The sequence below is a fragment of the Bufo gargarizans genome, chromosome 7 (assembly GCF_014858855.1).
Source record: "Bufo gargarizans isolate SCDJY-AF-19 chromosome 7, ASM1485885v1, whole genome shotgun sequence".
Lineage (NCBI taxonomy): Eukaryota > Metazoa > Chordata > Amphibia > Anura > Bufonidae > Bufo > Bufo gargarizans.
In genome coordinates, this window is record NC_058086.1 from 44,994,590 (window position 1) to 45,022,294 (window position 27,705).

The 27,705-nt window shown below is 45.9% G+C and overlaps 1 protein-coding gene across 5 annotated transcripts in view; it reads right to left on the reverse strand.

The window, feature by feature from the left end:
- Positions 1-14,392: 14,392 nt before the first annotated feature.
- Positions 14,393-27,705, reverse strand: part of ROR1 (receptor tyrosine kinase like orphan receptor 1) — a 205,581-nt gene continuing 192,268 nt past the window's right edge. For all 5 annotated transcript variants that reach the window (XM_044301982.1, XM_044301984.1, XM_044301981.1 and 2 more), the window contains 2 exons: positions 27,129-27,343; positions 14,393-17,828 (listed from right to left, as the gene is read on the reverse strand). In XM_044301982.1, the coding sequence (XP_044157917.1) occupies positions 16,404-17,828; positions 27,129-27,343 (1,640 nt within the window). In that variant the 3' untranslated portion in view covers positions 14,393-16,403. The remainder of the gene's footprint in view (positions 17,829-27,128; positions 27,344-27,705) is intronic.

Consider the following 27,705-nt stretch of genomic DNA (forward strand, 5'->3'; position numbering starts at 1 on the left):
AGCTTTCCAGTGCTAGCAATGCCTCTCTGCACTGAAGTCCTTATTTCCATAAAGGATGGAAGTCTATTTTCTTGGGAACGCCACAACTGATTTTCATGATTCAGGTATTGTTTTTACCAGCAGGATCGACCCTACCAGACAGTATACCTGGTCGTATAAGGTTGATCCTGCTGGTAGGTGTTCAAGTGAGTGTTCCTGCAGTAATCCCCTTAAAACTTTCTATAATAGGCACCTCATTGTGTAAATTTAGGTTTCTAATTTAGAATAACAAATAGTGCTGCATACTGTTGTTAATGTCATTAACTAGCAGGCTGCACACTCCATTCAATATGGGATGCGGTAGAAAGACTTGGATTACTGTAGCCCTTTACTTTCTCCTTGCAGTCAGTTATACAAGCAGATAGGTAGATTTGAGATAGATATGAGATAGATACATACTGTGACACAGTCAGAGGTTTGGTCTGGGAAAACAGGTATTTTCCTCCCAGCATGTGCTGCTGGGCTGTTTTCCAGCCAGGTGAGCTCAAATACCGGACCGGATTTTAAGTGCCGGTCCGGCTTTTTGGCAGCACCTGGCTGTCCTTAAATAGGCAGCTGGGCTCAGAAGCCATGTCTCTGTGTTGGGATCTGGGAGCCTTGTTTCTGGATGAAGGCTTGCTACCTGTTTGGCGTGAAAACAGGTTGGTGCTGCTATCAGCAAGGACTCTTTGAGGCAGAATTGCCGCATGGTGTGAATTACCACCAACACCGCAAGGTGACTTTTTTCTTGATTATGACTGCTTGTTTTGTCACTTGCCTAAAGTGTTAATAAAACACTGAACTGTTTGCTTCCAAAAAACTTGTTGTTGCTTCTGTACTGTGTCCGCTAATCCTGTCTACCAGAGCGAAACCCCACAATACATACATATAAACATACATGGGAAAGATAGATATCACATAGTTGTGAGATAGATATGAGAGAGATGGTTAGGTACATATACTGTATATATATAAAAAGAGGGCAGCACTCTTAAAAAGAAAGTCCTTTATTCACCCAAGTGGTAACAGCAAAGGCTGTTGTTGAGCTGAAACGTTGCTGTTACCACAACGGTGAATAAAGTACTTTTTTTTTCTTTTTAAGAGTGCTGCCCTCTTTTGTATTTTGGTCCATTTTTTATATATATTTACATATACACACACATGAGATAGATATTACATAGATCGATATGAGAGAGATATGCTAATAAAGACCTGTGATTACAGCAGCATCAGCACTGGTTCAAGTAAGCAGTAGGTGTGGGGTTTGGAGTGTACTAACAGGAGAGCTTAGGCAGGTGTGCCTCAAAGTGAGTGTTTCTGGAGGTTCTGTGTGCACCCCTGGGTGGATCGGAGGTTAAGCCTAAAATGTCGTGCGTATGAAAAAATCAAATACAGGGAGATATTTTGCTGGATATAATGCAAGAGAAGATGTTGAGACCTTTATGACCTCCTGCTTGGATTAATCTCTACTTCTCACTCCACGCCCACCCTAGATCCACAACATCTTGTGTCCACTCCAAGAACCAAGGTTTGATGGTCCGTCCGGGACAGACACAGATGCTTAGGATAGTTGAATCTTTTATTGTATTTCCCCCGTTTTTGGTACTTGACCCCCATGGCTGTTTGATGTGGGCACGTAAGCTGTAGCTCTGCGGGTAAATATATTGATGCCCGAGATGGAAGACCGGAGCTTAATATGAGACGACCCACTGGGGAAGAAGCCCGAGCAAAGCATTATCCAGATATCCAGGAATGTGGTGTATCTACGGTTTCCTTATTGTGAAACATTAAATGTTAACGGATGCAATAAAAAATACATGGAAAACGCTGACAGGTTTACAGGGCGCAGGACAGGAGCTTACTGCATGTAACAGCAGGTCTTATAGTGATATACCGGTACGTCACACGTTACAAAGGGAGGAATAGATATATACAGTATATACTCCACCCACCTGCGGCGCACAGACCATGGCTATCCTCCATTAACAGGCATTTTTTATAGTAAAGTTGTGCAACTTTCTATTACAATTTGCGTTTCAGTTTCTCACCAGTTTCAAGATCTCTGCTTGCTCTCAGTGAGTGTGAACATCTTTATTTAGATCTGTAGAGGCTACAGCTTTCATCTTTATTACAATTATTATTATTTTTTTTAGAATCAATGAAGTTTAATGGGTTTTGAAGATCTAGACCCTAGTGGCAATTATAGGGGATCACATGCCGGCCAAAAACATGGAAACACAAGACCACTGCCCTCCCAGCACGCTTTACTGCCGAAGCAGCGTCATCAGCGAAACATGTCGGGAGGGCAGTAGTGTTGGGTCCCGGCGCTACATCTTTAATACAATTGGTTACAATTGGAATCAGTCTGGACAATTTTCTATGAACACGCAGCAGCGCACTCTCGTAGTCCGGTGCTACAGTTTGTCATGCAGGTAAATGTACCATCAGGCCACGCCCCTTCCTTCCACTTGTCTGCTGAGGCAAAAAAGTGTCTGCAATACTTAAAGGGGTTGTCCAGCAGTTGATATTGATGACCTATTGTCAGGATAGGTCATCAGTATCTGGTGTCGTACCCCCGCCGATCAGCTGCGAGACGAGGAGGCCGCTGTCCATGCGAGCGCCGCTTCTTCGTCATTACATTACGTCTCATCTTCTATGTAGCGGTGGCATAGTGTAATTACAAGCACTTGGTCCATTCACTTGAATGGAGCGGGTACTTGTATTACACTGCCCTTCTGAGACACAGTGCAGTGTAATGAAGAGAAGAAGGAGGCGCTCACATAGGTCGCCGCCTCCTCTTCAAACAGCTGATCGGCGGTGGTGCCGGGTGTCAGACCGCCACCGATCTGATATTAATTACCTATCCTGACGATAGGTCATCAATATTAACGGCAGGACAGCTTCTTTAATAAATGTGGTGCACGGCCTCTGCACTAGAATTTTCTGTTTAGTTTGTGCGACAAAAAAAGTTGCATTTTCATTACTAAATCTGCCCCTTTGTGTTTACATTTTTGGTGCATTTTTCAATTTTTTTGTGACTGTCCAGAAAGTCCAGCTTCAAAGTTATCTGACATTTCCTTTTTCTGCAGCTTACCTGTCAGCTTTGCTGTGTAGACTGGGAAAACACCAACTGAGTCATCTCATTATCGTTATATTGCAGACTTTGCCGAATCATTCTTTTATCATTAGAGGTAGGTCGTGAAGATTCAGCTAAATCATTTCTTTATCACTAGAAGTAGGGCCAGAAGAGTCATCTCATTATCATTAGAGGGTCAGCAGAGTTGTCTATCATTAGAGAGCAGGGACAGTAGAGTTATTTTATTACCATTAGAGGTTAAGGTAAGCAGAGACATCTCATTATCATTAGAGGGCAGGGTCAATAGAGTCACCTTATCGTTACAAGACAGGTCAGCAGAGTCATCTTATCAATAGATGACAGGCAGAACAGAGTCATCTCATTATTAGAGGGTCAGCAGAGCGATAGCCACAGTGCCACAGGGAGCGCTGATGTCTTCAGATACCCACCAATCAGATACTGATGACCTATCTAGCAGATCGATGATCAACAGTATAAAAATCTCGGAAAACCACTTTAAAAAGCAGGGTTGGTAGAGTCATCTTATTAGAAGGCAAGGTCAGCATAGTTCTCTCATTATGATTACAGTTAAATGTAACCAGAGACATCTCATCATTAGAGGGCAGGATCAGCAGAGTCATCTCATTGTTATTAGAGGCAGGGTCAGCAGAGTCATCTCATTATTAGAGGGCAGAGTCATCTCATTGTCATTAGAGGCAGGGTCAGCAGAGTCATCTCATTGTCATTAGTGTCATGGTCTTACCTTCTTGCCGTTCTCCTTCGTTTGACATGTGCTGGCGGCCATCTTGGTTTCTGGGTTTCTTGTAGCCTCCCACCCTGCGGCTTCTCCTTCCCACTGGGAGGAGCTGGATGCCTAGCTCATATATATAGGAGGTCTGTGGCTTCAGTTCCTTGCTTGGTCCTCCTGTGTTCACATGCTTCTAAGACTGCTTCTGGTTCCTGATCCTGGCCTCGTCTGACTACCCCGCTGGTTCCTGATCCTGGCTTCGTCTGACTACCCCGCTGGTTCCTGATCCTGGCTTCGTCTGACTACCCTGCTGGTTCCTGATCCAGGCTTCGTCTGACTACCCCTCTGGTTCCTGACCTCTGGCTACGCAAGACCCTGCTTCGGTTTAGCCATCCGTTTGGACTTTTGCTTACAGCTTGATTTTCAATAAAGCCCTCTTATTTCCACTTATCTCTTGTTGTACGTCTGGTTCATGGTTCCATGACATTAGGACCAAGCCATGAATTCTGACGGTACAGGGCCATCCTCGCTACCTACGCTGGTTGCCAGACTTGATCAGCAGGATCACCTGTTGGGTCGGTTCGCTGTGGCGTTGCAAACCCTGCTTGAACGCACGGCTCATTTCGCTTCCGTTGCCGATGGGTCGGTTGTCGCTCCTGGGCCCGCTCCTACTGCCGCTCCGGTTGTTGCGCCAGAGTCTACCCTGACACCTGTTGCTGCGCCTGCGGTGTCTCGGGGTATGACCGGTTCTGCCCCCCTTCCACAGCGCTTTGGGGGAGAGCCAACTCAGTGCCGAGGTTTCCTTAACCAGGTGGGCATTTATTTCGAGTTGCTGCCACATGCCTTTCCTACTGAGAGATCAAAGGTGGGCTTCTTGATCTCGCTGCTCTCGGACAAGGCCTTGGCCTGGGCCAGCTCTTTATGGGAGAACAACAATCCGGTGGTTGCCGAGTTTTCCGGTTTTGTTGCTTCTCTTCGGAAGGTATTCGATGTGCCGGCTCGTGCTGCCTCTGCTGCGAAGCTCCTTATGTCCATCAGACAGGGTTCACGATCCGTAGCTGAATACGCCATTGAGTTTCGTACCCTGGCAGCAGAGGTGGGCTGGAATAATGAGGCTCTGGTCGCTGCTTTCTCTCATGGTCTCTCGGATGCCTTGAAGGATGAGGTTGCAGCTAAGGACCTACCAGTAGAGCTCGAGTCTCTTATTTCTTTCCTGATTTTGATTGACACCAGACTCAGGGAGAGACCTTCCTTTAAGGAGAGCCTGCGGAGGTCTTCTAACAGATTGGCGCCTACGTTTGCTGTCCCACCCGTGCCTCCCTCTCCTCCCACGCCTCCTGGGGATGACTTGTCTGGGGGTGAACCCATGCAGCTGGGGTTTGCTCGCCTGTCCGAGGGGGAGAGGGTACTCCGGAGACGCGAGGGCCGATGCATGTACTGTGGTCTCGGTGGGCATTTTCGGTTGGCATGTCCGAACCGTCCGGGAAACGCTCGCACCTGAGATCCTGTCGGGGGCAGATCTTGGGTGGAGTCTCCTCGTCCCCGGTTTCCCGTGTTGACAAACCACTGATCACTGTTGTCCTCTCCTGGGTCGGGGGCTCGGTGAAGACCCAGGCGTTGGTGGACTCTGGTGCTGGTGGTTTGTTCATTGATAGTGTGTTCGCTGCCGCCAATTCCATTCCTCTGCAGCCTCGAGGTTCCCCACTGGCTCTTGAGGCGATAGACGGCAGACCCCTTCTGCCGCCACACGTGACTCATGAGACCCTTCCAGTGGGGATAGCCATTGGTGCCGTTCACAGAGAGTCGGTCTGTCTCCAGGTTATTTCGTCTCCACACTACTCGATGGTCTTGGGGTACCCCTGGCTCCAGAAGCATAATCCGACTTTCGATTGGAGATCGGCCGAGATCCTCTCGTGGTCACCGCAGTGTGGGGCTAGTTGCATCCATGGGCCTGTCAAGTTGCTGTGTACTTCCTCGGACTCTCTGTTGCCTCCTGAATACGAAGAGTACCGGGATGTATTCGATAAGGTGCGCGCGGTTGCCCTACCTCCGCACCGCCCATACGATTGTGCCATAGAGTTACAATCCGGTGCCGTTCCTCCTCGTGGCAAAGTCTATCCACTGTCGGTAGCGGAGAATGAGGCCATGGAGGAGTACGTGAGGGAGGCGCTTTCACGCGGACACATTCGCAAATCCTCGTCCCCGGCAGGGGCTGGATTTTTCTTTGTGAAAAAGAAGGGCGGTGAGTTGAGGCCTTGCATCGATTACAGGGGTCTCAATCGCATCACGATCAAGAACGCTTACCCGATACCCTTGATTTCCGAGCTGTTCGATCGCCTCAAAGGGGCCTCGGTCTTTACCAAACTCGACCTGAGGGCGGCATATAACCTGGTAAGGATCAAGGCGGGCGATGAGTGGAAGACCGCGTTTAACACCAGGACCGGTCATTATGAATCCTTGGTTATGCCCTTTGGGTTGTGCAATGCGCCCGCAGTCTTCCAGGAATTCATCAACGATGTTTTCCGTGACCTGTTGCAGCAGTGTGTGGTGGTCTATTTGGATGACATCTTGGTATATTCTGAATCCATGGAGGCCCACATTATGGATGTCAGACGAGTGTTGCAACGGTTACGAGAGAACAGGCTGTTCGGTAAGCTTGAGAAATGCGAATTTCACCGATCCCAGGTAACCTTCTTAGGTTACATCATTTCCGCTGAGGGGTTCTCCATGGATCCTGAGAAGGTTTCGGCTGTCTTACAGTGGCCCCAGCCCAGTGGTCTCCGTGCCCTGCAGCGCTTTTTGGGCTTCGCCAATTATTATCGGAAGTTCATCAGGGACTTTTCTATGCTAGCCAAGCCTCTCACGGATCTGACCAGGAAGGGCAGTAATTTCCAGGTCTGGCCGCTCGAGGCCATCCAAGCTTTTGAGGCTCTAAAGTCCGCCTTTGTGTCGGCTCCGATTCTGTCGCATCCCAACCCTGGGTTGCCCTTTGTCCTCGAGGTGGACGCGTCTGAGACGGGAGTAGGCGCCCTTCTGTCTCAGCGTAGAACACCAGAGGGTCCTCTGCTTCCTTGTGGGTTTTACTCCCGGAAACTGTCTTCCGCGGAGTGCAACTATCAGATTGGTGACAGGGAGTTATTGGCCATCGTGCAGGCCCTTAAAGAATGGAGGCACTTGCTCGAGGGTTCGGTGGTTCCGGTTCTCATCCTGACGGACCACAAGAATCTGACCTACCTTTCTGAGGCCAAGAGATTGACACCACGTCAGGCCAGATGGGCTCTGTTCTTGTCACGTTTTAATTACGTGGTCTCCTACCTACCCGGTTCCAAGAACATCAGAGCGGATGCCTTATCACAGCAGTACTCCGAGCTGTCCGGGGAGGAGTCGATTCCGACTTCGGTCATACCTCCGAATCAGATCCTGGCCGCCATTCGCACCAGCCTGACCTCTCCCCTGGGTGAGCAGATTTTGGCGGCTCAATCTGGTGCTCCCTCTGGGAGACCCAACGGCAGATGTTTTGTGCCTGAGGAGTTGCGCACTCGGTTGTTGCGAACCTACCATAACTCCAAGGCCGCGGGGCATCCTGGAAAGAATCAGCTGTCCTGGGCTGTTTCACGTCTGTTCTGGTGGCCTTCTCTACGTTCCGACATCGCCGCATATGTAGCGGCATGCTCCGTTTGTGCCCAGAGTAAGTCCCCTCGGCACCTTCCGTTGGGCCTTTTGCAACCCATAGCCACCGGGGAGCGCCCATGGTCACACCTGGGGATGGATTTCATTGTGGACCTCCCTGCATCCCGAGGCCATACGGTCATTCTCATGATTGTGGATCGGTTTTCCAAAATGTGCCACTGTGTTCCTCTCAAGAAGTTACCCTCTGCACAAGAGTTGGCCACGATTTTCACCAGGGAGGTCTTCCGGTTGCACGGTTTGCCCAAGGAGATTGTGTCGGATCGGGGGAGTCAGTTTGTGTCCAGGTTCTGGCGCGCCTTTTGTTCCCAGTTGGGGATTCATCTCTCTTTCTCCTCGGCCTACCACCCTCAGTCCAATGGGGCCGCAGAACGATCCAATCAGGCCTTGGAGCAATTCCTTCGTTGCTATGTCTCCGATCACCAAGACAATTGGGTTGACCTCCTGCCTTGGGCTGAGTTTGCCAGGAACACGGCGGTGAACTCTTCCTCTGGGACGTCTCCCTTCATGGCCAATTATGGGTTCCAACCTGCCGTGTTACCGGAGGTATTCTCTCCCCAGGATATTCCGGCTGTGGAGGATCACCTTTCCGTCCTACGTGCTTCTTGGGTACAGATCCAGAGGTCCCTTGAGGTCTCTGCGCAGCGCCAGAGACTCCAGGCTGATCGCAGACGAGCGCCCGCTCCTTCCTACCAGGTCGGAGACCGTGTATGGTTGTCCACCCGCAACCTCAACCTTCGAGTGCCCACTCCCAAGCTGGCGCCTCGCTTTGTTGGTCCCTTCCGAGTGCTTCGCAGGGTAAACCCGGTAGCCTATGCCCTTGCGCTTCCTCCTGGCATGCGGATCTCCAACGTGTTTCATGTCTCCCTGTTGAAGCCATTGGTGTGTAATCGTTTCACTTCCTCGGTTCCTCGGCCTCGTCCGGTCCAAGTGGGCAATCGTGAGGAGTATGAGGTGAGCAATATCCTGGACTCACGCCTGGTCCGCGGTCGGTTGCAGTTTTTGGTCCATTGGCGTGGTTATGGTCCAGAGGAGCGTTCCTGGGTTCCCTCCGCAGATGTCCATGCTCCTGCTTTGCTCCGAGCCTTCCACGCACGCTTCCCTCAGAAACCGTTCCTTACTCCGCGGAGGAGGGGCCCTTGAGGGGGAGGTACTGTCATGGTCTTACCTTCTTGCCGTTCTCCTTCGTTTGACATGTGCTGGCGGCCATCTTGGTTTCTGGGTTTCTTGTAGCCTCCCACCCTGCGGCTTCTCCTTCCCACTGGGAGGAGCTGGATGCCTAGCTCATATATATAGGAGGTCTGTGGCTTCAGTTCCTTGCTTGGTCCTCCTGTGTTCACATGCTTCTAAGACTGCTGCTGCTTCTGGTTCCTGATCCTGGCCTCGTCTGACTACCCCGCTGGTTCCTGATCCTGGCTTCGTCTGACTACCCCGCTGGTTCCTGATCCTGGCTTCGTCTGACTACCCTGCTGGTTCCTGATCCAGGCTTCGTCTGACTACCCCTCTGGTTCCTGACCTCTGGCTACGCAAGACCCTGCTTCGGTTTAGCCATCCGTTTGGACTTTTGCTTACAGCTTGATTTTCAATAAAGCCCTCTTATTTCCACTTATCTCTTGTTGTACGTCTGGTTCATGGTTCCATGACAATTAGATGGCAGGATCAGTGGAGTCATCTCATTATCATTAGAGGGCAGGATCAGCAGAGTCATCTCATTATCATTAGAGGGCAGGGTCAGCAGAGTCATCTCATTGTCATTAGAGGCAGGGTCAGCAGAGTCATCTTATTATCATTAGAGGGCAGAGTCATCTCATTATTGTTAGAGGGCAGGATCAGCCAGTAGCGTACCTAGAAGTGACTGGGCCCCATTGCAACTTCTTCACAACCCCCTTCTTCTGTGCAAACCTCACTCCCGTGGCTCCGTGGCTAGTCAAGATCATTCTCTCAGACTAGACCCGGCTGCCTCTTTGTCCGTTTCCTACAATGTCTCTGTATATAATGTAATTTTATAACATTGTTACAGCGGAGTCATCTCATTATCATTAGAGGGCAGGATCAGCAGAGTCATCTCATTGTCATTAGAGGGCAGGATCAGTGGAGTCATCTCATTATTATTAGATGGCAGGATCAGCAGAGTCATCTCATTATCATTAGAGGGCAGGGTCAACAGAGTCATCTCATTGTCATTAGAGGGCAGGGTCAGCGGAGTCATCTCATTATCATTAGATGGCAGGATCAGCAGAGTCATCTCATTATCATTAGAGGGCAGGATCAGTAGAGTCATCTCATTATCATTAGAGGGCAGGATCAGCAGAGTCATCTCATTATCATTAGAGGGCAGGGTCAGCAGAGTCATCTCATTGTCATTAGAGGGCAGGATCAGCAGTCATCTCATTAACATTAGAGGGCAGGATCAGTAGAGTCATCTCATTGTCATTAGAGGGTAGGGTCAGCAGAGTCATCTCATCATTAGAGGGCAGGGTCAGCAGTCATCTCATCATTAGAGGGCAGGGTCAGCGGAGTCATCTCATTATCATTAGAGGGCAGGGTCAGCAGAGTCATCTCATTGTCATTAGAGGGCAGGGTCAGTAGAGTCATCTCATTATCATTAGAGGGCAGGATCAGTAGAGTCATCTCATTGTCATTAGAGGGCAGGGTCAGCAGAGTCATCTCATCATTAGAGGGCAGGGTCAGCGGAGTCATCTCATCATTAGAGGGCAGGGTCAGCGGAGTCATCTCATCATTAGAGGGCAGGGTCAGCAGAGTTTTTGCATCAATACAGTATGCATGCAGTGTGCTCCCACTAGTGGCAGCTGCAGGTAACACAGTGCCTGTGTGAAGTGAATCAGGGGATTTGGAGCTCTGACCCATATATAAAAAATAATTGCGTTCATGATCACAGAACTGAAGACCTAAATCAAAATGATGTTCATAGCTCTAGAAATGACTTATATAGTGTGTGGCCCCCCCGTGTCAGTGCTATATCGGCAGTGGGCGAGGAGTGATGTTACATCGTAGACAGGACCCTTGTCTGGTTACACTCGTGTATTATACAGCAATGTGTACATTACCCGCCACAGCAGTCATTAAACCATAGGAGTTTGCGGTTTCTTGCCGCGTTGACCGGTGGTGAATGGACGGTCTATCATCTGGTGTCTTACCGTACGCACTGAGCTTTTCCTGCACATAACTTTTTAGGATCCAAAAAGAATGATTTTATGAATATGGATCGAACTCCCCCAACAAATGGGGACTGTATTTCCTGGAAATATATCTTTCCCTTCAGCTCTATACATTAATATGGAACATGGCTTCAAACTTTCCTTTAACGGGCTGACTGTGAAATCTGCAGCCAGAAGTTTCCTCAAAGTTTCCATTCATTGTGCAGTCGGCTAAAGGTGAAGCCACTCTGAATATTCGGTGACATTATTAGTACAAATATTATTAGTGTGAGAAGCCAGAGAGCGCCCAGCATTCCTCCCAGGGCTGCTCCGGCCGCTCACACCTCGGCCACGGATAGTTAACGCTTTTGTATCCTCTGGATGGGGGGTGGTGGGAACGTCCCTCTAATGCTCTGAAGTGAGGCCAGGCGAAAATAAGAACACTGTCCCTTTAATTAGACCCCTCCCCTTCTGACATTTCAGCTGAACCATGGAGCCAGCCAAACTGTGAAAGGTCCCTTCTTCTCTGGAAGATTTCGACAAGACTGTTTGTTTCACGGGTTTGCAGAAGCCGCTACAGACTGGGCTAAGGATGCAGGATTCTGATATGTTATATTTCTTAATATTCATTTCCAGCTTTAGTGTCCCTTTAAATCACACGGGGAATGTTAAAAGGGTTAATACCAATAATCCATCCTCTGGATTGATACCCAGGACCCCCACCGATCAGCTGTTCGAGAAGGCACCGGCGCCGCAACCTTCTCTCTGCTCACCAAGCACAGCGCCGTACATTGTATAGTGGCCGTGCGTGATATTGCAGCCCAGCCCCATTAACTTCGATGGGGCTGAGCGGCGCCTAGGCCATGCGACCGATGAACATGATGTCACATGGCCTAGGGAAAACTGTGAAGAGGCCGTGGCACTACTACGAACTCTGGTACTTTCTTAAACAGCTGATTGGAGGAAGTCCCGGGTGTCAGACCCCCACCGATCAGATACTCATGACCTATCCTGAGGCCGGGTCATCAGTAAAGAGAGCTCGGAAAACCCCTTTAAGGCTGAGTTCACACGGGCGAGTATTCTGCGCAGGTGCAATGCGGGAGGTGAACGCATTGCACCCGCACTGAATCTGGACCCATTCATTTCTATGGGGCTGTGCACATGAGCGGTGATTTTCACGCATCACTTATGCATTGCGTGAAAATCGCAGCAAGCTCTATATTGTGCGTTTATCACGCAACGCAGGCCCCATAGAAGTGAATGGGGCTGCGTGAAAGTCGCAAGCATCCGCAAGCAAGTGCCGATGTGGTGCGATTTTCACGCACGATTGCTAGGAGACGATCGGGATGGGGACCCGATCTTTATTATTTTCCCTTATAACATGGTTATAAGGGAAAATAATAGCATTCTGAATACAGAATGCATAGTACAATAGCGCTGGAGGGGTTAAAAAAAAATAAAAAATAATTGAAATCACCTTAATCCACTTGCTCGCGCAGCCGGCATCTCTTTTGTCTTCTTTTTTGCTGTGTGCAGGAAAAGGACCTGTGGTGACGTCACTCCAGTCATCATATGGTCCGTCACATGATCTTTTACCATGGTGATGGATCATGTGATAGACCATGTGATGACCGGAGTGACGTCACCACAGGTCCTTTTCCTGCACCCAGCAAAAAAGAAGACAGAAGAGATGCCGGCTGCGCGAGCAAGTGGATTAAGGTGAGTTCAATTATTTATTTATTTATTTAACCCCTCCAGCGCTATTGTATATGCATTCTGTATTCAGAATGCTATTATTTTCCCTTATAACCATGTTATAAGGGAAAATAATACAATCTACCCAGCACCTAACCCAAACCTGGGTACCAAACATGCAGATTTTTCTCACGTGAGTGCAAAACGCATTACAATGTTTTGCACTCGCGCGGAAAAATCGCGTATGTTCCCGCAACGCACCCGCACCTTTTCCCGCAACGCCCATGTGAACTCAGCCTAAATGTTAAAATTTTCATAGTTCCCAAGATATCTTCGCATTTACTTGAGCTGCAATACCAGACACAACCCATAAGGAGGCGCTGTTTCTAGAAAAAGGACAGCCATGTTTTTAAATGTTATTTTATACAACCCCTTTAAATGAGATGACCAGTATAACAAGCCCAATGTGCTAAAAGGGATTGTCCAGTTTGGTTTAGATGAGCTGATTGCGGGAAGGGAAGAGGGGGAGGGGTGTAGGACAATCAGTGGGGGGCTGATTTTAGGAATCAAGGGGCTGAAGCAATGATTTATTGTTTGCTGTTTATCCCTTCAGAGCTGCGCTCCTGGTCACATAGGTAACTGCTGAGGTCCATTCAATTGAATGGGGCCATCTGCAAATCCCTGCATAGCTGATGTCCACATACCCTGATCTGCAGGGGAAACTATCAGGGGGATGTAGCTCTGAAGTAACGCTGCAGCCCCTTCATTATAGAGATCGGTGGGGGTCTCAGGGGCTGATACTGTGGCCGCCTCTCCTGTAGACCAGGGTCATAGTTTGCCGATCTTCACTCAGGGGTAACATTGAGTCTACTGCCCTTGCTCTAAATACCTTGGCACCCCGTCCAGCACCCAGTACCTAAGGCAAATGCCCCATCAGCGCCTCCTGCTGTAAATAAGCAGTAATGCAATTCAATGAATGTAAAAAGAAAAGGCCACACGCAGACATAAAACACAGACTTGTATTTCCACTTCTGCTGTATAAAACATAACACTTTGTGCAAAACTCATAATACAAAACTGTCAACGGCTGCATCTCCCCCCTCCCCCATAATTACAAAAAACTAGTATTTATATACATAACCCGACAGTGTGAAGATCAGAATAATATCAAAAATACGGTCTGAGCAATGCTGAGTGGTTTTCATAAGAACAGTTCATATTCGCTACAAAATACGGTTCCAAAAGATTCATACAAGTAAAAAAAAAAAGAAAAAAAAAGAAACGGCACAGGGGGAGGTAAGTACCAGACTGTAGATAGGTAACTGCGGTTCACTGGTTGCTACTATATTGTCACCTAAGCAACAGGAATGTTTTTGTAGGTGCCCAAAGATAGTGACTCTAAGAGGAAAAACAAAAACATCTGGATACATTGTATCTGTGGCTTTCCAGCTGAGGTGAAACTACAACTTCAAGCATGCGGCTGTCAGGGAATGCTTGGAGTTGTAGTTTCAGCACAGCTGGGAAGGTTGATAAATATGGTATAGAGTGTAGTGTACTCTTTAAAGGGTAACTCCAACCACAAGTGATGGAGCAGTACATTTCCCTAAAATACCTAACAAACCAATTTTCCAAAAAAATATTAAAAATCTATCCCAACATGCCTCAGGTTCCAGCAGATTGCATTTCATCATGGGAGGAGCTTTCTCTTAGGGCTCATGCACACGACCGTATGTATTTTGCAGAGGAGGTGGCATTGACACAGGGAGCGGGTGCCGTCTTGCATTCTGAGCTCCGACACTAAACGCCCCTTTTTAGGCTACATGCACACGACTGTATGTGTTCTGCGGTCCGCAAATTGCGGATCTGAAAAAAATAAAAATAAAATGACGACATCCGTATGATTTTTTTTAACAATGTCTAAAACGGACAAGAATAAGACATGTTCTATTTTTTGCCGGGCTACGGAACGGACTTACGGATGCAGATAGCACACTGTGTGCTGTCCGCATTTTTTGCGGACCCATTGAAATGAATGGGTCCGCATCCTATCCGCAAAAAAAAAACAACGGAACGGACACGGAAACAAAATACGTTTGTGTGCATGAGGCCTTAAGGTAACCATAAAGGCTGTTTCACATAAAGGCTCCGTTCTCGATTAGCAGGAGCTCTCAGCATTATCATGCTTTATAATGCTGCGTGCCTCTGCTTGACCTTACTTCTGCTGAATCATACTGACATAAAGCTGTCAGTATGAGTCTGCATCTGTAAGGTCAAGCAGAGGCACGCAGCATTATAAATCAGTATAATGCCCTGTGCTCCCGCAAGTCCAGAATGGAGGATCACACACACGGAACGTGTTTCCCCCAATGGACTCGCTCGAGTGAAACAGTCCTAATGCTGATGGGACCCTCTGTGAAAATGAGCTTGACACCCCATCTAAAAAGTAGGAATTGCCCAAAGTGGAGAACCCCCTTTAAAGGGCCTGGACTGCTAAGGAGACAATAAGTCTGGCGCTGCCCTTACATTTTACAGGCCTGGATCCATTACTAGGAAGGTGGAGCCGTGACAAATGCCATGGGTGGATGGATTCTTGTCCTAACAACCTAAAAAAAATGACTTTAATGTGGTCTTGTGGTTGATTGATTATTGCAATTTCGCTGTACAAGGCTAAGGACCAATATTTAGATAGGAAAAGGCTTAAAGGGGTTTTCCAGGTCTTGTATACTGATGGCCTATCCTCAGTATCTGACTGGAGGCGGCGTGACTCCCAACCACCTGTTTGACATCGGACACGTGGCCTAGGCTCAGCTGAGTCCCACTGAAGGGAATGGGACTGAGCTGCAATACCACGCACAGCCACTATCCAATGGACATTCTTAGCTGTGAGGGGGGCTGCGGCACACACCGGAATGCCCCAGCCTCTTCAAATTGCTGATAACCAGGGGTCCCGGGAGTCGGACCCCCACCATCGGATATTAATGACCTATTCTGAAGATAGGTCATCAATATTAAACACCCAGAAAACTCCCTTTAAGAAAAAATAAAAGATAGTATTTTGCTTTGAAGGTTTGTTTAAATTGAAGGGCTTGTTTAGGATTAGACAACATGGCCGCTTTCCAAAAATAGTGCCACACCTGTCCACAGGTTGTGTGTGGTATTGCAGCTCAGCCCCAGTCATTTCAATAGAGCTGAGCTGCAATGCCTTCAACACAAGCTGTGGACGGGTGTGAGGCAATCTTTTGGAAAGCAGCCATGTTTTCTAATCCTGGACGGTCCCTTTAAGTATTCATACACTGTGCGCAGAGGGCAGACATCATACACTATAGAACTACATGAGGTGCACCACATGTCATTATTTTGCCCTGTTGGATACATATCTCAATGTTTTGCTGTCGTTTCGGACAAGGAGGTGATGTTCATAGGTCGGACTCGTCATGGAACGCTGATGACAATGACCAAGGGATTACAATCCGCAGGCAATGGCTTTTTAATGGGTCTCGTCTCACTCAAGATTTTTGGCAATATCATAGATGCATATATATGAAATTAAAGGGGTTGTCCAGGATTGAAAATAAAAATAAAACATGGCAGCTTCCTTCCAAACACAAGGTTAACACCAGTCTATGGGTTGTGTTTGGCATTGTAGCTCAGAGCCATGGAAATGAATGGGACTAATCTACAATACCACGCACAGCCGGTGGATAGGGTTGGCAGTGGTTTTGGAAGAAAACAGCCATGTTCTTCCAATCCTGGGATCCCGTTTAAAGGCAATTATCTAAGGCGATGACACTGATATGAAACGATAGAGTCACCAATTTCTGAACTGCATACAAGTCCACCTGTTGAGGACAATATTCAAACTTCACAGAAGATACATGAAGGAAACATCCGCGGAAGATCTGGAATGACCTCTGTTCAATAAAAATACTTTATATAAAACTTTTTCTTCTTCTTAAAAGGTCCATTCGATTGTTTTCCTGCATATAGTATGTACATATCTACCACAAAAAAAAAAAAAAAATTACAGCTCTGCTGAGATCATTGAGTCGTTGTGTCCACGGAGGTCCGAGTCTTCCAGTAAGGAGGACTGTTTCATGTCCACCTTGTACGGTTTCATACCTTTGCTTCCAAAGGACTGTACTCCTATACTACTGGGATGGCTCTGCATAGACATATGGGATAATAAAGGGATGTTTGCATCCTGATTGGATCCTGAAGATGGTAAGCTGGTCACATGACCAGTACTTGTTGACCCGCTTGCACTACTTGGAGAGCGGCTCTTTGGTGGTGGGCAATGCTGAATGACTCTTGGTGGCCCAGGTGGTTGGTAGTGAGCAGTTGGGAAAGCAGCATATCCTGGTGGGATGGGGTATCCATTGATAGGTATGAATCTTTGATTTTGAGGTAATGGTGGGCCTATAAAACCAGTAATCTGGGCCTGTGGCATTCCTTGTGCTGAGAAAATAAAATTAGGATACCTCTGATTGCTCAAATTGCTTACCGGGCTAGCACTCAGAGATGTGGTCTGCGTTGTGGCATTACCTCCCGACGGCGTCGTGGAGCTTGTATGGCTTGAAAGTCCTTCCCATGACCTCAGCCTCATGTGGATATCCTTGAACCTCGGCCTTCTTGATGGCATCTCCTGCCAACATTCAGTCATGAGACTGTGCATTCGCGGTGGACAGTCTTCAGAACATGGAAGCAGTTGCCTCTTCCTGACCATCTCGATGACTTCTTGGTTACTGAACCCATAGTAGGGTTGAAGACCAAAGCTGAAGATTTCCCACAACACCACACCGTAAGACCAGATGTCTGAATCGGTGGAAAATTTCCCATACATGATGGCCTCCGGAGGCATCCATCGAATAGGAAGAAGGGACGTGTTTTGGACTCTGTAGTAATCAGCCGAGTAGATTTCTCTCGAAAGTCCAAGGTCGGAAATTTTTACATGAAGTTGTTCTCCAACTAATATGTTGCGAGCGGCAAGGTCTTTATGGACAAAGAAATGACTTGACAAATACTCCATGCCGGCTGCGATCTGAACAGCAATGTGGAGGAAGTCTCCATGGTCGAGGCTTGACTTAACCGTCCCATCCTCATCGCTGCTACAGCCAACGTCCGAATGAGGGGACCTCATAATGAGGAACTCATGTAGATCCCCAAGATTCATGAACTCGAACAACATGCACACCGGCTGCTCCTGGGTGACCACTCCAAGAAGACACACAATGTTGGGATGGTGTAACTCCGCCATGAGAGACGCCTCCTGCTGGAACTCTGCCCACTGCTGTGGATTGTTATAATCCTTCAACGTTTTGATGGCTACAAGTTGAGCGTGATCCATCCCTGGGATGTAGAGGTGACCTTTGTAGATCTTCCCAAAAACACATTCCCCCAGCTCTTCCATGAAGCGCACCGCAGACAGGGGGAGCTCTTTAGCCTTGGTCTGCAAAGGTAAAAAACAGATGAAAATCAATGACTTGGGAACATTTCCACCCAAATAGTACACAGCACTCTGAATGCTACAGAATGCTACAGAATGCTAGCTTCCGTAGGCAGCTCTGATGGCATTTATGAGGAGCTGCTCAGTCACCAGGTCACCCGGCCTGCATACACAATTTATTTATTTCTCTTACCTCTCCTTTTACTCTCCTAAAGGGGTTATGTCATGACGGATGTAAAGAATGAAAATCAGACATCATAGATAATGACAATCTCTTTCTAACAAAGCTAGAAAAAGCCCTGCACCTCCCATGGATCCAGAGATCTCCCCATTCATTGCTCCACTTGTTCTGCTAGATTTATTTCAGACTGACAGCTCAGGGGATATGTCCTTTCTGCTGCAGCTCTCACCCTATCACAGCTCAGGAGACATTTCCTTTCTGCTGCAGCTCTCTCCCTTTCACAGCTCAGGGGAGTGTCCTTTCTGATGCAGCTCTCTCCCTTTCACAGCTCAGGGAAGTGTCCTTTCTGCTGCAGCTCTCACCCTATCACAGCTCAGTGGTTGTGTCCTTTCTGCTGCAGCTCTCTCACTTTCACAGCTCAGGGGAGTGTCCTTTCTGCTGCAGCCCTTTCCCTGTAACTGCCACAGAAGATATGGCTGGTGACAGCTGAAGATTTAAACTAAGCACATGCGACCACCTCAGTGAGTGGACAAGAAATAAGGAAAAGAACAGCAGGTGGCGCTATACAGATACATGTTACTGAATAGCTCACTGGCTGGTCTAAAAATTTTGAATATTTTTCGTGGCACAAATCTGTATTATGTAAGGGATTTAGCTCTCTACCAGAAGAAAGAAAACCGTCTCACTCGTGCCACCTGTTGGAGATAGCTACCTAAAAATTAACATCCAATCCATTAACTCCTGGTATATGACTAGGGATTTAGCAAGAGACTCCTCCAAAAGTAAGAGACACCCATCTGTAGACAGAAAGTTCTTGCCCCTCGTCAGTAGAGAGCAGGGTACGTGGCCTCCCTCATACTGACATTACCATAATTTACGTCAGAAACTAGCATAAAGTATGGTAGAACATTTTTTTTTTTGGGTGAATGGAGCCAAGGATGGGTGTGCCCCTCGAGAAATTTGGCGTATCTTCCTCCAGCTTACTTTGGATTAAGACTGGCGTATGAACCGCCGCCCTCGATAAATCTCCCTCTCCCTCTCGGACCACCTATTTGAGGAGACTATCCTGTAAGCCAGAGTCTGACTTTTTAATGGTTTGGCCTCACAGGGTAGCTAGCTCCAATAGGTGGCAGTAAAGAGACAATTTCTTATTAGTATTATGAGTATTATATCCTGGGGTAATACATGAATTACAGTGGAGGAAATAATTATTTGACCCCTCACTGATTTTGTAAGTTTGTCCAATGACAAAGAAATGAAAAGTCTCAGAACAGTATCATTTCAATGGTAGGTTTATTGTAACAGTGGCAGATAGCACATCAAAAGGAAAATCGAAAAAATAACTTTAAATAAAAGATAGCAACTGATTTGCATTTCATTGAGTGAAATAAGTATTTGAACCCTCTAACAAAAAAAGACTTAATACTTGGTGGAAAAACCCTTGTTTGCAAGCACAGAGGTCAAACGTTTCTTGTAATTGATGACCAAGTTTGCGCACATTTTAGGAGGAATGTTGGTCCACTCCTCTTTGCAGATCATCTCTAAATCCCTAAGGTTTCGAGGCTGTCTCTGTGCAACTCTGAGCTTGAGCTCCCTCCATAGGTTTTCGATTGGATTAAGGTCCGGAGACTGACTAGGCCACTCCATGACCTTAATGTGCTTCTTCTTGAGCCACTCCTTTGTTGCCTTTGCTGTATGTTTTGGGTCATTGTCGTGCTGGAACACCCATCCACGACCCATTTTCAGTTTCCTGGCAGAGGGAAGGAGGTTGTCGCTCAGGATTTCACGATACATGGCTCCGTCCATTTTCCCGTTTATGCGAATAAGTTGTCCTGTGCCCTTAGCAGAAAACACCCCCAAAGCAAAATGTTTCCACCCCCATGCTTGACGATGGGGACGGTGTTTTGGGGGTCATAGGCAGCATTTTTCTTCCTCCAAACACAGCGAGTTGAGTTAATGCCAAAGAGCTCTATTTTGGTCTCATCAGACCACAGCACCTTCTCCCAGTCACTCTCTGAATCATTCAGGTGTTCATTGGCAAACTTCAGACGGGCCTGCACATGTGCCTTCCTGAGCAGGGGGACCTTGCGAGCCCTGCAGGATTTTAATCCATTGCGGTGTAATGTGTTTCCAATGGTTTTCTTGGTGACTGTGGTCCCTGCTAATTTGAGGTCATTAACTAACTCCTCCCGTGTAGTTCTAGGATGCTTTTTCACCTTTCTCAGAACCATTGACACCCCACGAGGTGAGATCTTGCGTGGAGCCCCAGAGCGAGGTCGATTGATGGTCATTTTGTGCTCCTTCCATTTTCGAACAATCGCACCAACAGTTGTCACCTTCTCTCCCAGCTTCTTGCTAATGGTTTTGTAGCCCATTCCAGCCTTGTGCAGGTCTACAATTTTGTCTCTGACATCCTTGGACAGCTCTTTGGTCTTTCCCATGTTGGAGAGTTTGGAGTCTGCTTGATTGATTGATTCTGTGGACAGGTGTCTTTTATACAGGTGACTAGTTAAGACAGGTGTCCTTAATGAGGGTGACTAATTGAGTAGAAGTGTCTAACCACTCTGTGGGAGCCAGAACTCTTAATGGTTGGTAGGGGTTCAAATACTTATTTCACTCAATGAAATGCAAATCAGTTGCTATCTTTTATTTAAAGTTATTTTTTCGATTTTCCTTTTGATGTGCTATCTGCCACTGTTACAATAAACCTACCATTGAAATGATACTGTTCTGAGACTTTTCATTTCTTTGTCATTGGACAAACTTACAAAATCAGTGAGGGGTCAAATAATTATTTCCTCCACTGTACTCCATGCTCATTATACTGCACCACATCCAGCGTCCTCCAGGGGGCAGCAGAGTGCTCAGGTTTCTTTGAATATCTATGGCAAATTCCTAGGCGTCTATTAATAGGAGTCTATCAAACGAGCTACTGGCTGCAATTATAAGATGGAAACTTTCCGACAGCCGACGTATCAACAAGCAGATTCCATTGTGTCTGCAAAGCTACGTCTGCATGAGATGATGAGGTTTATACTCCTGCGTACACAACTAATCAGTGCTCTCTCGGCCGGGAGTAGTTCTGTATGTCAGATAATTAGTATAAATGGTGGGATCTATGGCTGAGACCCCATCTCTTCTTCTGTGGTTCCCAAGCCTTTGCAAATCTACTACAACTCCCAACATGCCAGCACGGTTATATGTGACCTCTATGGATAACCCTTTCCTGTAAGGCAAGTGGAGTTTATAAAGGGAGACGGGTCAGTGCAGAGAGAATGATTGCTACTCTTTAGATACAAGGGGGGCAGGTACCCCCTTTAATATATGGCAGTAATAATTCCCCTATTACTTTGTGGCTTCTAACAGCCCCGCATCCCCTACTAAGGGTCCGAGAGATCGGACCCCCACAATCATAGCATGATGGCATATGCTAGCGACATGCCATCACTTTATGATTTGGAATACCCCATTGAGAAAGGGGGTCCCTTATTTAGATACAAAGAGCGTCTCTCTCTCTCTCTGGAGGACCCAGCTTGTCCAAGCATTACACACACCATCAATGATGTCAATCAGCCCCGTGTAATTCTCAATTTCCCCTGCGGAGGCGCTGTGGAAGAAATGCCAGGTTCTCCCAAAGACTACAGCGGATTACTTGGTGGTCTCAGCAAGTCTGAGAGACCCTTCTAACAAAATAAGGCCTCATGCACACGACCCCGCAAAAAAGGAGTTCCGTTGTCCCGTGTCCGTTTTTGTTTCCGTGTGTCTTCCTGTATTTTTGAAGGATCTCCAAACATGAAGGAAAGTAAAAGAAAATCTAAGTTTAGTCTGCCATGCAAATGATAGGAAAAAAACGGACGCGGATGACAATCTTGTGTGCATCCGTGTTTTTTCACGGACCCATTGACTTGAATAGGTCCGCGAACCGTTGTCCGTGAAAAAAATAGGACAGCCCGTATTTTTTTCACAGACTGGCAACACGGCTCATGGACGCGGATGACAAACGGAGCATTAGCCGAGTTTTCCACGGACCCATTGAAAGTCAATGGGTCCGCAGAAAATCACGGAAAATGGAACAACGGACACGGGACACTACAACGGTCGTGTGCATGAGGCCTTAGTTCAGGGATGGCCAACCTACGGCTCTCCAGCTGTTGCAAAACTACAACTCCCAGCATGCCCAGACAGCCTACAGCTATCAGCCTACAGCAGGGCATGGTGGGAATTGTAGTCTTACAACAGCTGGAGAGCCGCAGGTTAGCCAGCCCTGCCTTAGTTGTATAAGGGCTCATGCACACATCCGTAGGTATTTTGCGATCCGCAAAAAAAAAAAGATCTGCAAAAAAATCCGGATGACGTCCGCGTGCATTCCGTATTTTGCGGAACTGATTGGTTCCACATACGGTCTGCAAAAAAATGGAAAGATAATATGTTCGTCTGCATGAGCCCTAAAACAGATCCCCTTTAACCTACAGTTTACAGTTATGCAATAGAGATGTGTAGTGCTTCTGATCAGAAAATCATGAAGCGCATAATTTTGTGTGACAAATTAAAAGGGGCTTTTACCCAAAAAGTACAATAGTAATTCTTTCGGTCCTCATGGCCCCACAGCTCCTTCTACAGCGGAGATCCCCCTAACAAGACACAAGCGTCCAATTTTTCTCCAATTACTAAACTATCGGCCCGATGTAACCGTACCCCGGCGCAGTCAGTGACCATGTTACTGCCTGATTTCTCTTCACACAATTAGTAAGGAGAGGATATCGGACCCCGGTACTGAAATATGGAGCCAGTTAAGTGCACCGCCACGTCAGGAAATTAGCTGTGTTGTCGGACTCCAGATGGTTCACGTTACACGAATCCTTTAGGCCAAACTTGTTTACATCTGGCATATTGTAAATTATATCCCAGTAATGAAAGCGAGGTGACCTCTCCCTCACCTCCGAGCCGGCCGGCCTGAACCCACATCACAGGGGCCTATTAATACAACCACCAAACTCGCCAAGACTCGGCGCTGCCGGAACGTGTGCAACGAGACGAAGCTAAGAGAAAGACAGAGACACACGGAGAACGTCTTCATCTTAGACATTGGTGGCATGTCGCTAGGATGGGCCGTCCAGGTCAGATCGGTGCGGGTCCCATCTCTGAGATCCACACCTAGCTCCAGAGCGCATGCGCAGTGCGCTCTCCTTCATTTTAGGGGGCCCCTTCTGGAAATAGGTGTGGATCTTAGAGGTGGGACCAAGACCTATCTGACTTTGATGACACATCCTAGTGATACACCATCAAAGTCTGAGAGGACACAACCCTGGAGGAACACAGAAGATTAAAGGGGTTCTATCATCTCAGACACTGTTGGGATATGTCGCCAATGTCAGATAGGTGCAGATCCCACCTCTGGAGCCTGCACCTATCTCCAGAACAGGCCCCAGAAAGTGAAGGGGAGTGAACTGTGCATGCTCGGCGTGCTCTCCATTCATTTCTATAGGAGTTCCGAAAATAGCTAAGCAAGTGTGCAGTATTATAGTAGTTATATTCTTGTACATAGGAGCAGTATTATAGTAGTTATATTCTTGTACATAGGAAGCAGCATTATAGTAGTTATATTCTTGTACATAGGAGGCAGTATTATAGTAATTATATTCTTATACATAGGAGCAGTATTATAGTAGTTATATTCTTGTACATAGGAGCAGTATTATAGTAGTTATATTCTTGTACATAGGAGGCAGTATTATAGTAATTATATTCTTATACATAGGAGCAGTATTATAGTAGTTATATTCTTGTACATAGGAGACAGTATTATAGTAGTTATATTCTTGTATGTAGGAGCAGTATTATAGTAGTTATATTCTTGTACATAGGAGGCAGTATTATAGTAGTTATATTCTTGTACATAGGAGGTAGTATTATAGCAGTTATATTCTTGTACATAGGAGCAGTATTATAGTAGTTATATCCTTGTACATAGGAGGTAGTATTATAGCAGTTATATTCTTGTACATAGGAGCAGTATTATAGTAGTTATATTCTTGTACATAGGAGCAGTATTATAGTAGTTATATTCTTGTACATAGGAGCAGTATTATAGTAGTTATATTCTTGTACATAGGAGCAGTATTATAGTAGTTATATTCTTGTACATAGGAGCAGTATTATAGTAGTTATATTCTTGTACATAGGAGCAGTATTATAGTAGTTATATTCTTGTACATAGGAGGCAGTATTATAGTAGTTATATTCTTGGACATATGAGCAGTATTATAGTAGTTATATTCTTGTACATAGGAGCAGTATTATAGTAGTTAAATTCTTGTACATAGGAGGCAGTATTATAGTAGTTATATTCTTGTACATAGGAGGCAGTATTATAGTAGTTATATTCTTGTACATAGGAGCAGTATTATAGTAGTTATATTCTTGTACATAGGAGCAGTATCATAGTAGTTATATTCTTGTACATAGGAGGCAGTATTATAGTAGTTATATTCTTGTACATAGGAGGCGGTATTATAGTAGTTATATTCTTGTACATAGGAGACAGTATTATAGTAGTTATATTCTTGTACATAGGAGGCAGTATTATAGTAGTTATATTCTTGTACATAGGAGGCAGTATTATAGTAGTTATATTCTTGTACATAGGAGCAGTATTATAGTAGTTATATTCTTGTACATAGGAGGCAGTATTATAGTAGTTATATTCTTGTACATAGGAGCAGTATTATAGTAGTTATATTCTTGTACATAGGAGGCAGTATTATAGCAGTTATATTCTTGTACATAGGAGGCAGTATTATAGTAGTTATATTCTTGTACATAGGAGGCGGTATTATAGTAGTTATATTCTTGTACATAGGAGCAGTATTATAGTTATTATATTGTACTTATTTTCTTGTCTAGGGAATCTATCATGTTAATATCAGTTCTGACTGTAATACGTCTTTAAAGTTTTAAGGCATTAGGCGCATGTTGCATTGGATTTGGAGGTTGGTTGTGATTAGATATTTTTGCAGGGATGTCTGTGTATTCAGGATAATCATAGTCATAAACTGTAATGTTTTTGAAGAATTTGCGGTTATGAAATCAGATTTTGTTATACTTTGAGAAATCACGTTTTATGTCTGTACATTATATTTGCGCCTGTTGGGTTCATGTAAGTACGCGATATTCTGCATCAGATTCATACACAAGGTCAAAATTGTGATAATTGGTAACAGAGCAGGCTTACACCGGATGATTGCTATTCTGCGACTAGATAAATATTCCTCTGACTTTTCTTAGCCCCATCTGTGAGTAACATTTCACTACATCATTTGGGATGCAGAATCCATGGGATCTAACACCTGCTGGATTATCAAGCATCAAATAGTTAAAAAACTGCTTAGAGGAGAACCTGTCATCTTTCTCCAGACATAACCACCTACCTAACCATGCCCACAAGCCAATGTATAATAATAAAATTTAGAACTTTCACGCTATCTGCACTGACTGGGAGTGCACCAGAGAAGATGCTCAGCAGGACAAATGCTGCTTCTGAAGAGCCTGCCCAGTGTTAATACATTCACAATGGCAGTATCCATGCTCCCTTAAAGGCTACATACACCTTCGGGGGCAAAAAAAAATTATGATTGCATTTTACTAGTTTTGGGCTCAAATATTTTTTTTTAATTGATTGTTATAAAAAATATTCAACCGTTCTGTCTCAAAGGATGAACAGTTTGTCTAGCTCTGCGAATTGTACCTTCACTTTGTGCCTGTCATCTAATAAACCTTATCTCTAAATTATTAAAAGGTCATAAACACTTATTTAAGCCTCGTTCTCATCAGTAAGATAAGAATTGAGCTCTAATGAGAGTTTAGGAGGTCAGAGATCAGAGATGAGGAGCCGTCAGCTGAGCTGCCTGACGGGAGACAGGAAAGATACAGAGCCTGCTACTAGAGAATCTCAAGGCTGTACAGAGAAAGGGACTCAACATTTTTAATAAAGACCAATTGAAAAAAATATTTTAAGCTCAAAATGAATGTAGTAATAATACTAATAATACTAATAATACTAAATGCCCCCAAAGGTGTACATAGCCCCTTAGTGACCACACATTTTATTTTTATTTTTTATTGCATTTCAAAAGCTATAACTTGTGTTTTTTCATCAATGTACTTGTATGAGGTCTTATTTTTTGCAGGACAAGTTATAGTTTTTAATGCACCATTTTAAGTACATGTGTTTAGCTAAAACCCCCTTTGTTTACGTCAGTAAAAAGGCGTATTGTTATGGCATATCAACTATGAATAATGGGAAATTATGCAGTTTAATGGGTGACTCAGTTGGCAAATTTTTCGTCTTAATTTGCAAAAAAAGAAACGCCAAATCATCCAAGTGATTTCCTCAATTGAACCCTTAAAGAGATATTCTCAACTTACACATTAATGGCTTAGCTTCCATTCTCCACCTACATGGAGAATGGAGGTGGCACGCTATCTCAGCTGTTTACATGTCTCCCACAGAAGCGAATGGAGAGATCTCTGCTCATGTGCGACCACCTCACCTAGATATCTTACCAGGCAGGCCAGGGGCCCCATTCTCCATATAGGTGCAGGACCCAAAGGAGAGACCTGCACCTATCGGACATATCCTGTGGAAGTGCCATAAATGTCTACATTGTGAATACCTCATTAAGGCAGCGGGGTCGGTCCTGAAACTTGATTTGCGCTAATCAATCCCCAAACTATAAACGACTTCATAATACGGAGAATGAAGGAGTTTGACTTCATAAGATATGGAGATGTCGTAAGACAACCTTCAGCCCAGTGATGGGCAAACTACGGCCTGGCAGACCTTTTTATCTGCCCCGCAGAGCTGTCCGGAGGCAGCAGGAGTGGAGATGAGCGTTTCCATTGTGGAAGCGCTCATCTCCATATTCATCTGTATCGCCGCCCTCAGGAAAGCTATACAGATGAATGGTGCGGAGGAGCAGGGGAGGCATCTCCCTTGCCCGTTCCTCTGATACAGGCCTAGTGCCTGTAGCCTATCAGAGGCCGGTGCAGGCAGCGCGATGACGTCCCACCTCTGGTATAGCCTGTGCTGAGGGTTCCCAATGAACGCAGTGTCTCTTTCTTACCTTTGGTTTATACGCATTTAACATGGACATCTCAACATTCTGCCCGCGGACGTGCTTGGGTTGTCGCTGCACTGCTGGAGAAGACGACGTCTTCTGGTTATTGCGACAGATGCAAATGAAGAAAAACAGCAAGGCGATCGCCAAAGGGATTGTGACACTTGGAACCAGGATGTAGAGAATCTCCATTTTGCTCTTTTCTTTGGAGTCCTGGGTTTCTAACATTTAAAAAAAACACTTAAAGTGAATTAAAGTTCCCTCTAGTGGCCTTCAAAGCCCACAGAGAAAAAGTGTAGATTAGGAGACCTTCCTGAAGAAATAAGTAGAAGTAATTAACTACTGGGAGATGTATGATAATGAGGCCCTTTCTGACTTCTGTCAGGTACAGCATCATCATGGAAACCTAGTGCGGACCCAAATCTACATGAATGTTCACATATATTCAAGCTGGAGAGGATGTTAGATATTGATGTAGAATTATCCTGATGACATCACTGCGCCAGAAGATGACGTGTGACCATCAGAATGTCCCAGTAGTACAGACTCAGGCTTTGGGCCTTTAACCTCAAGCGATCAGATC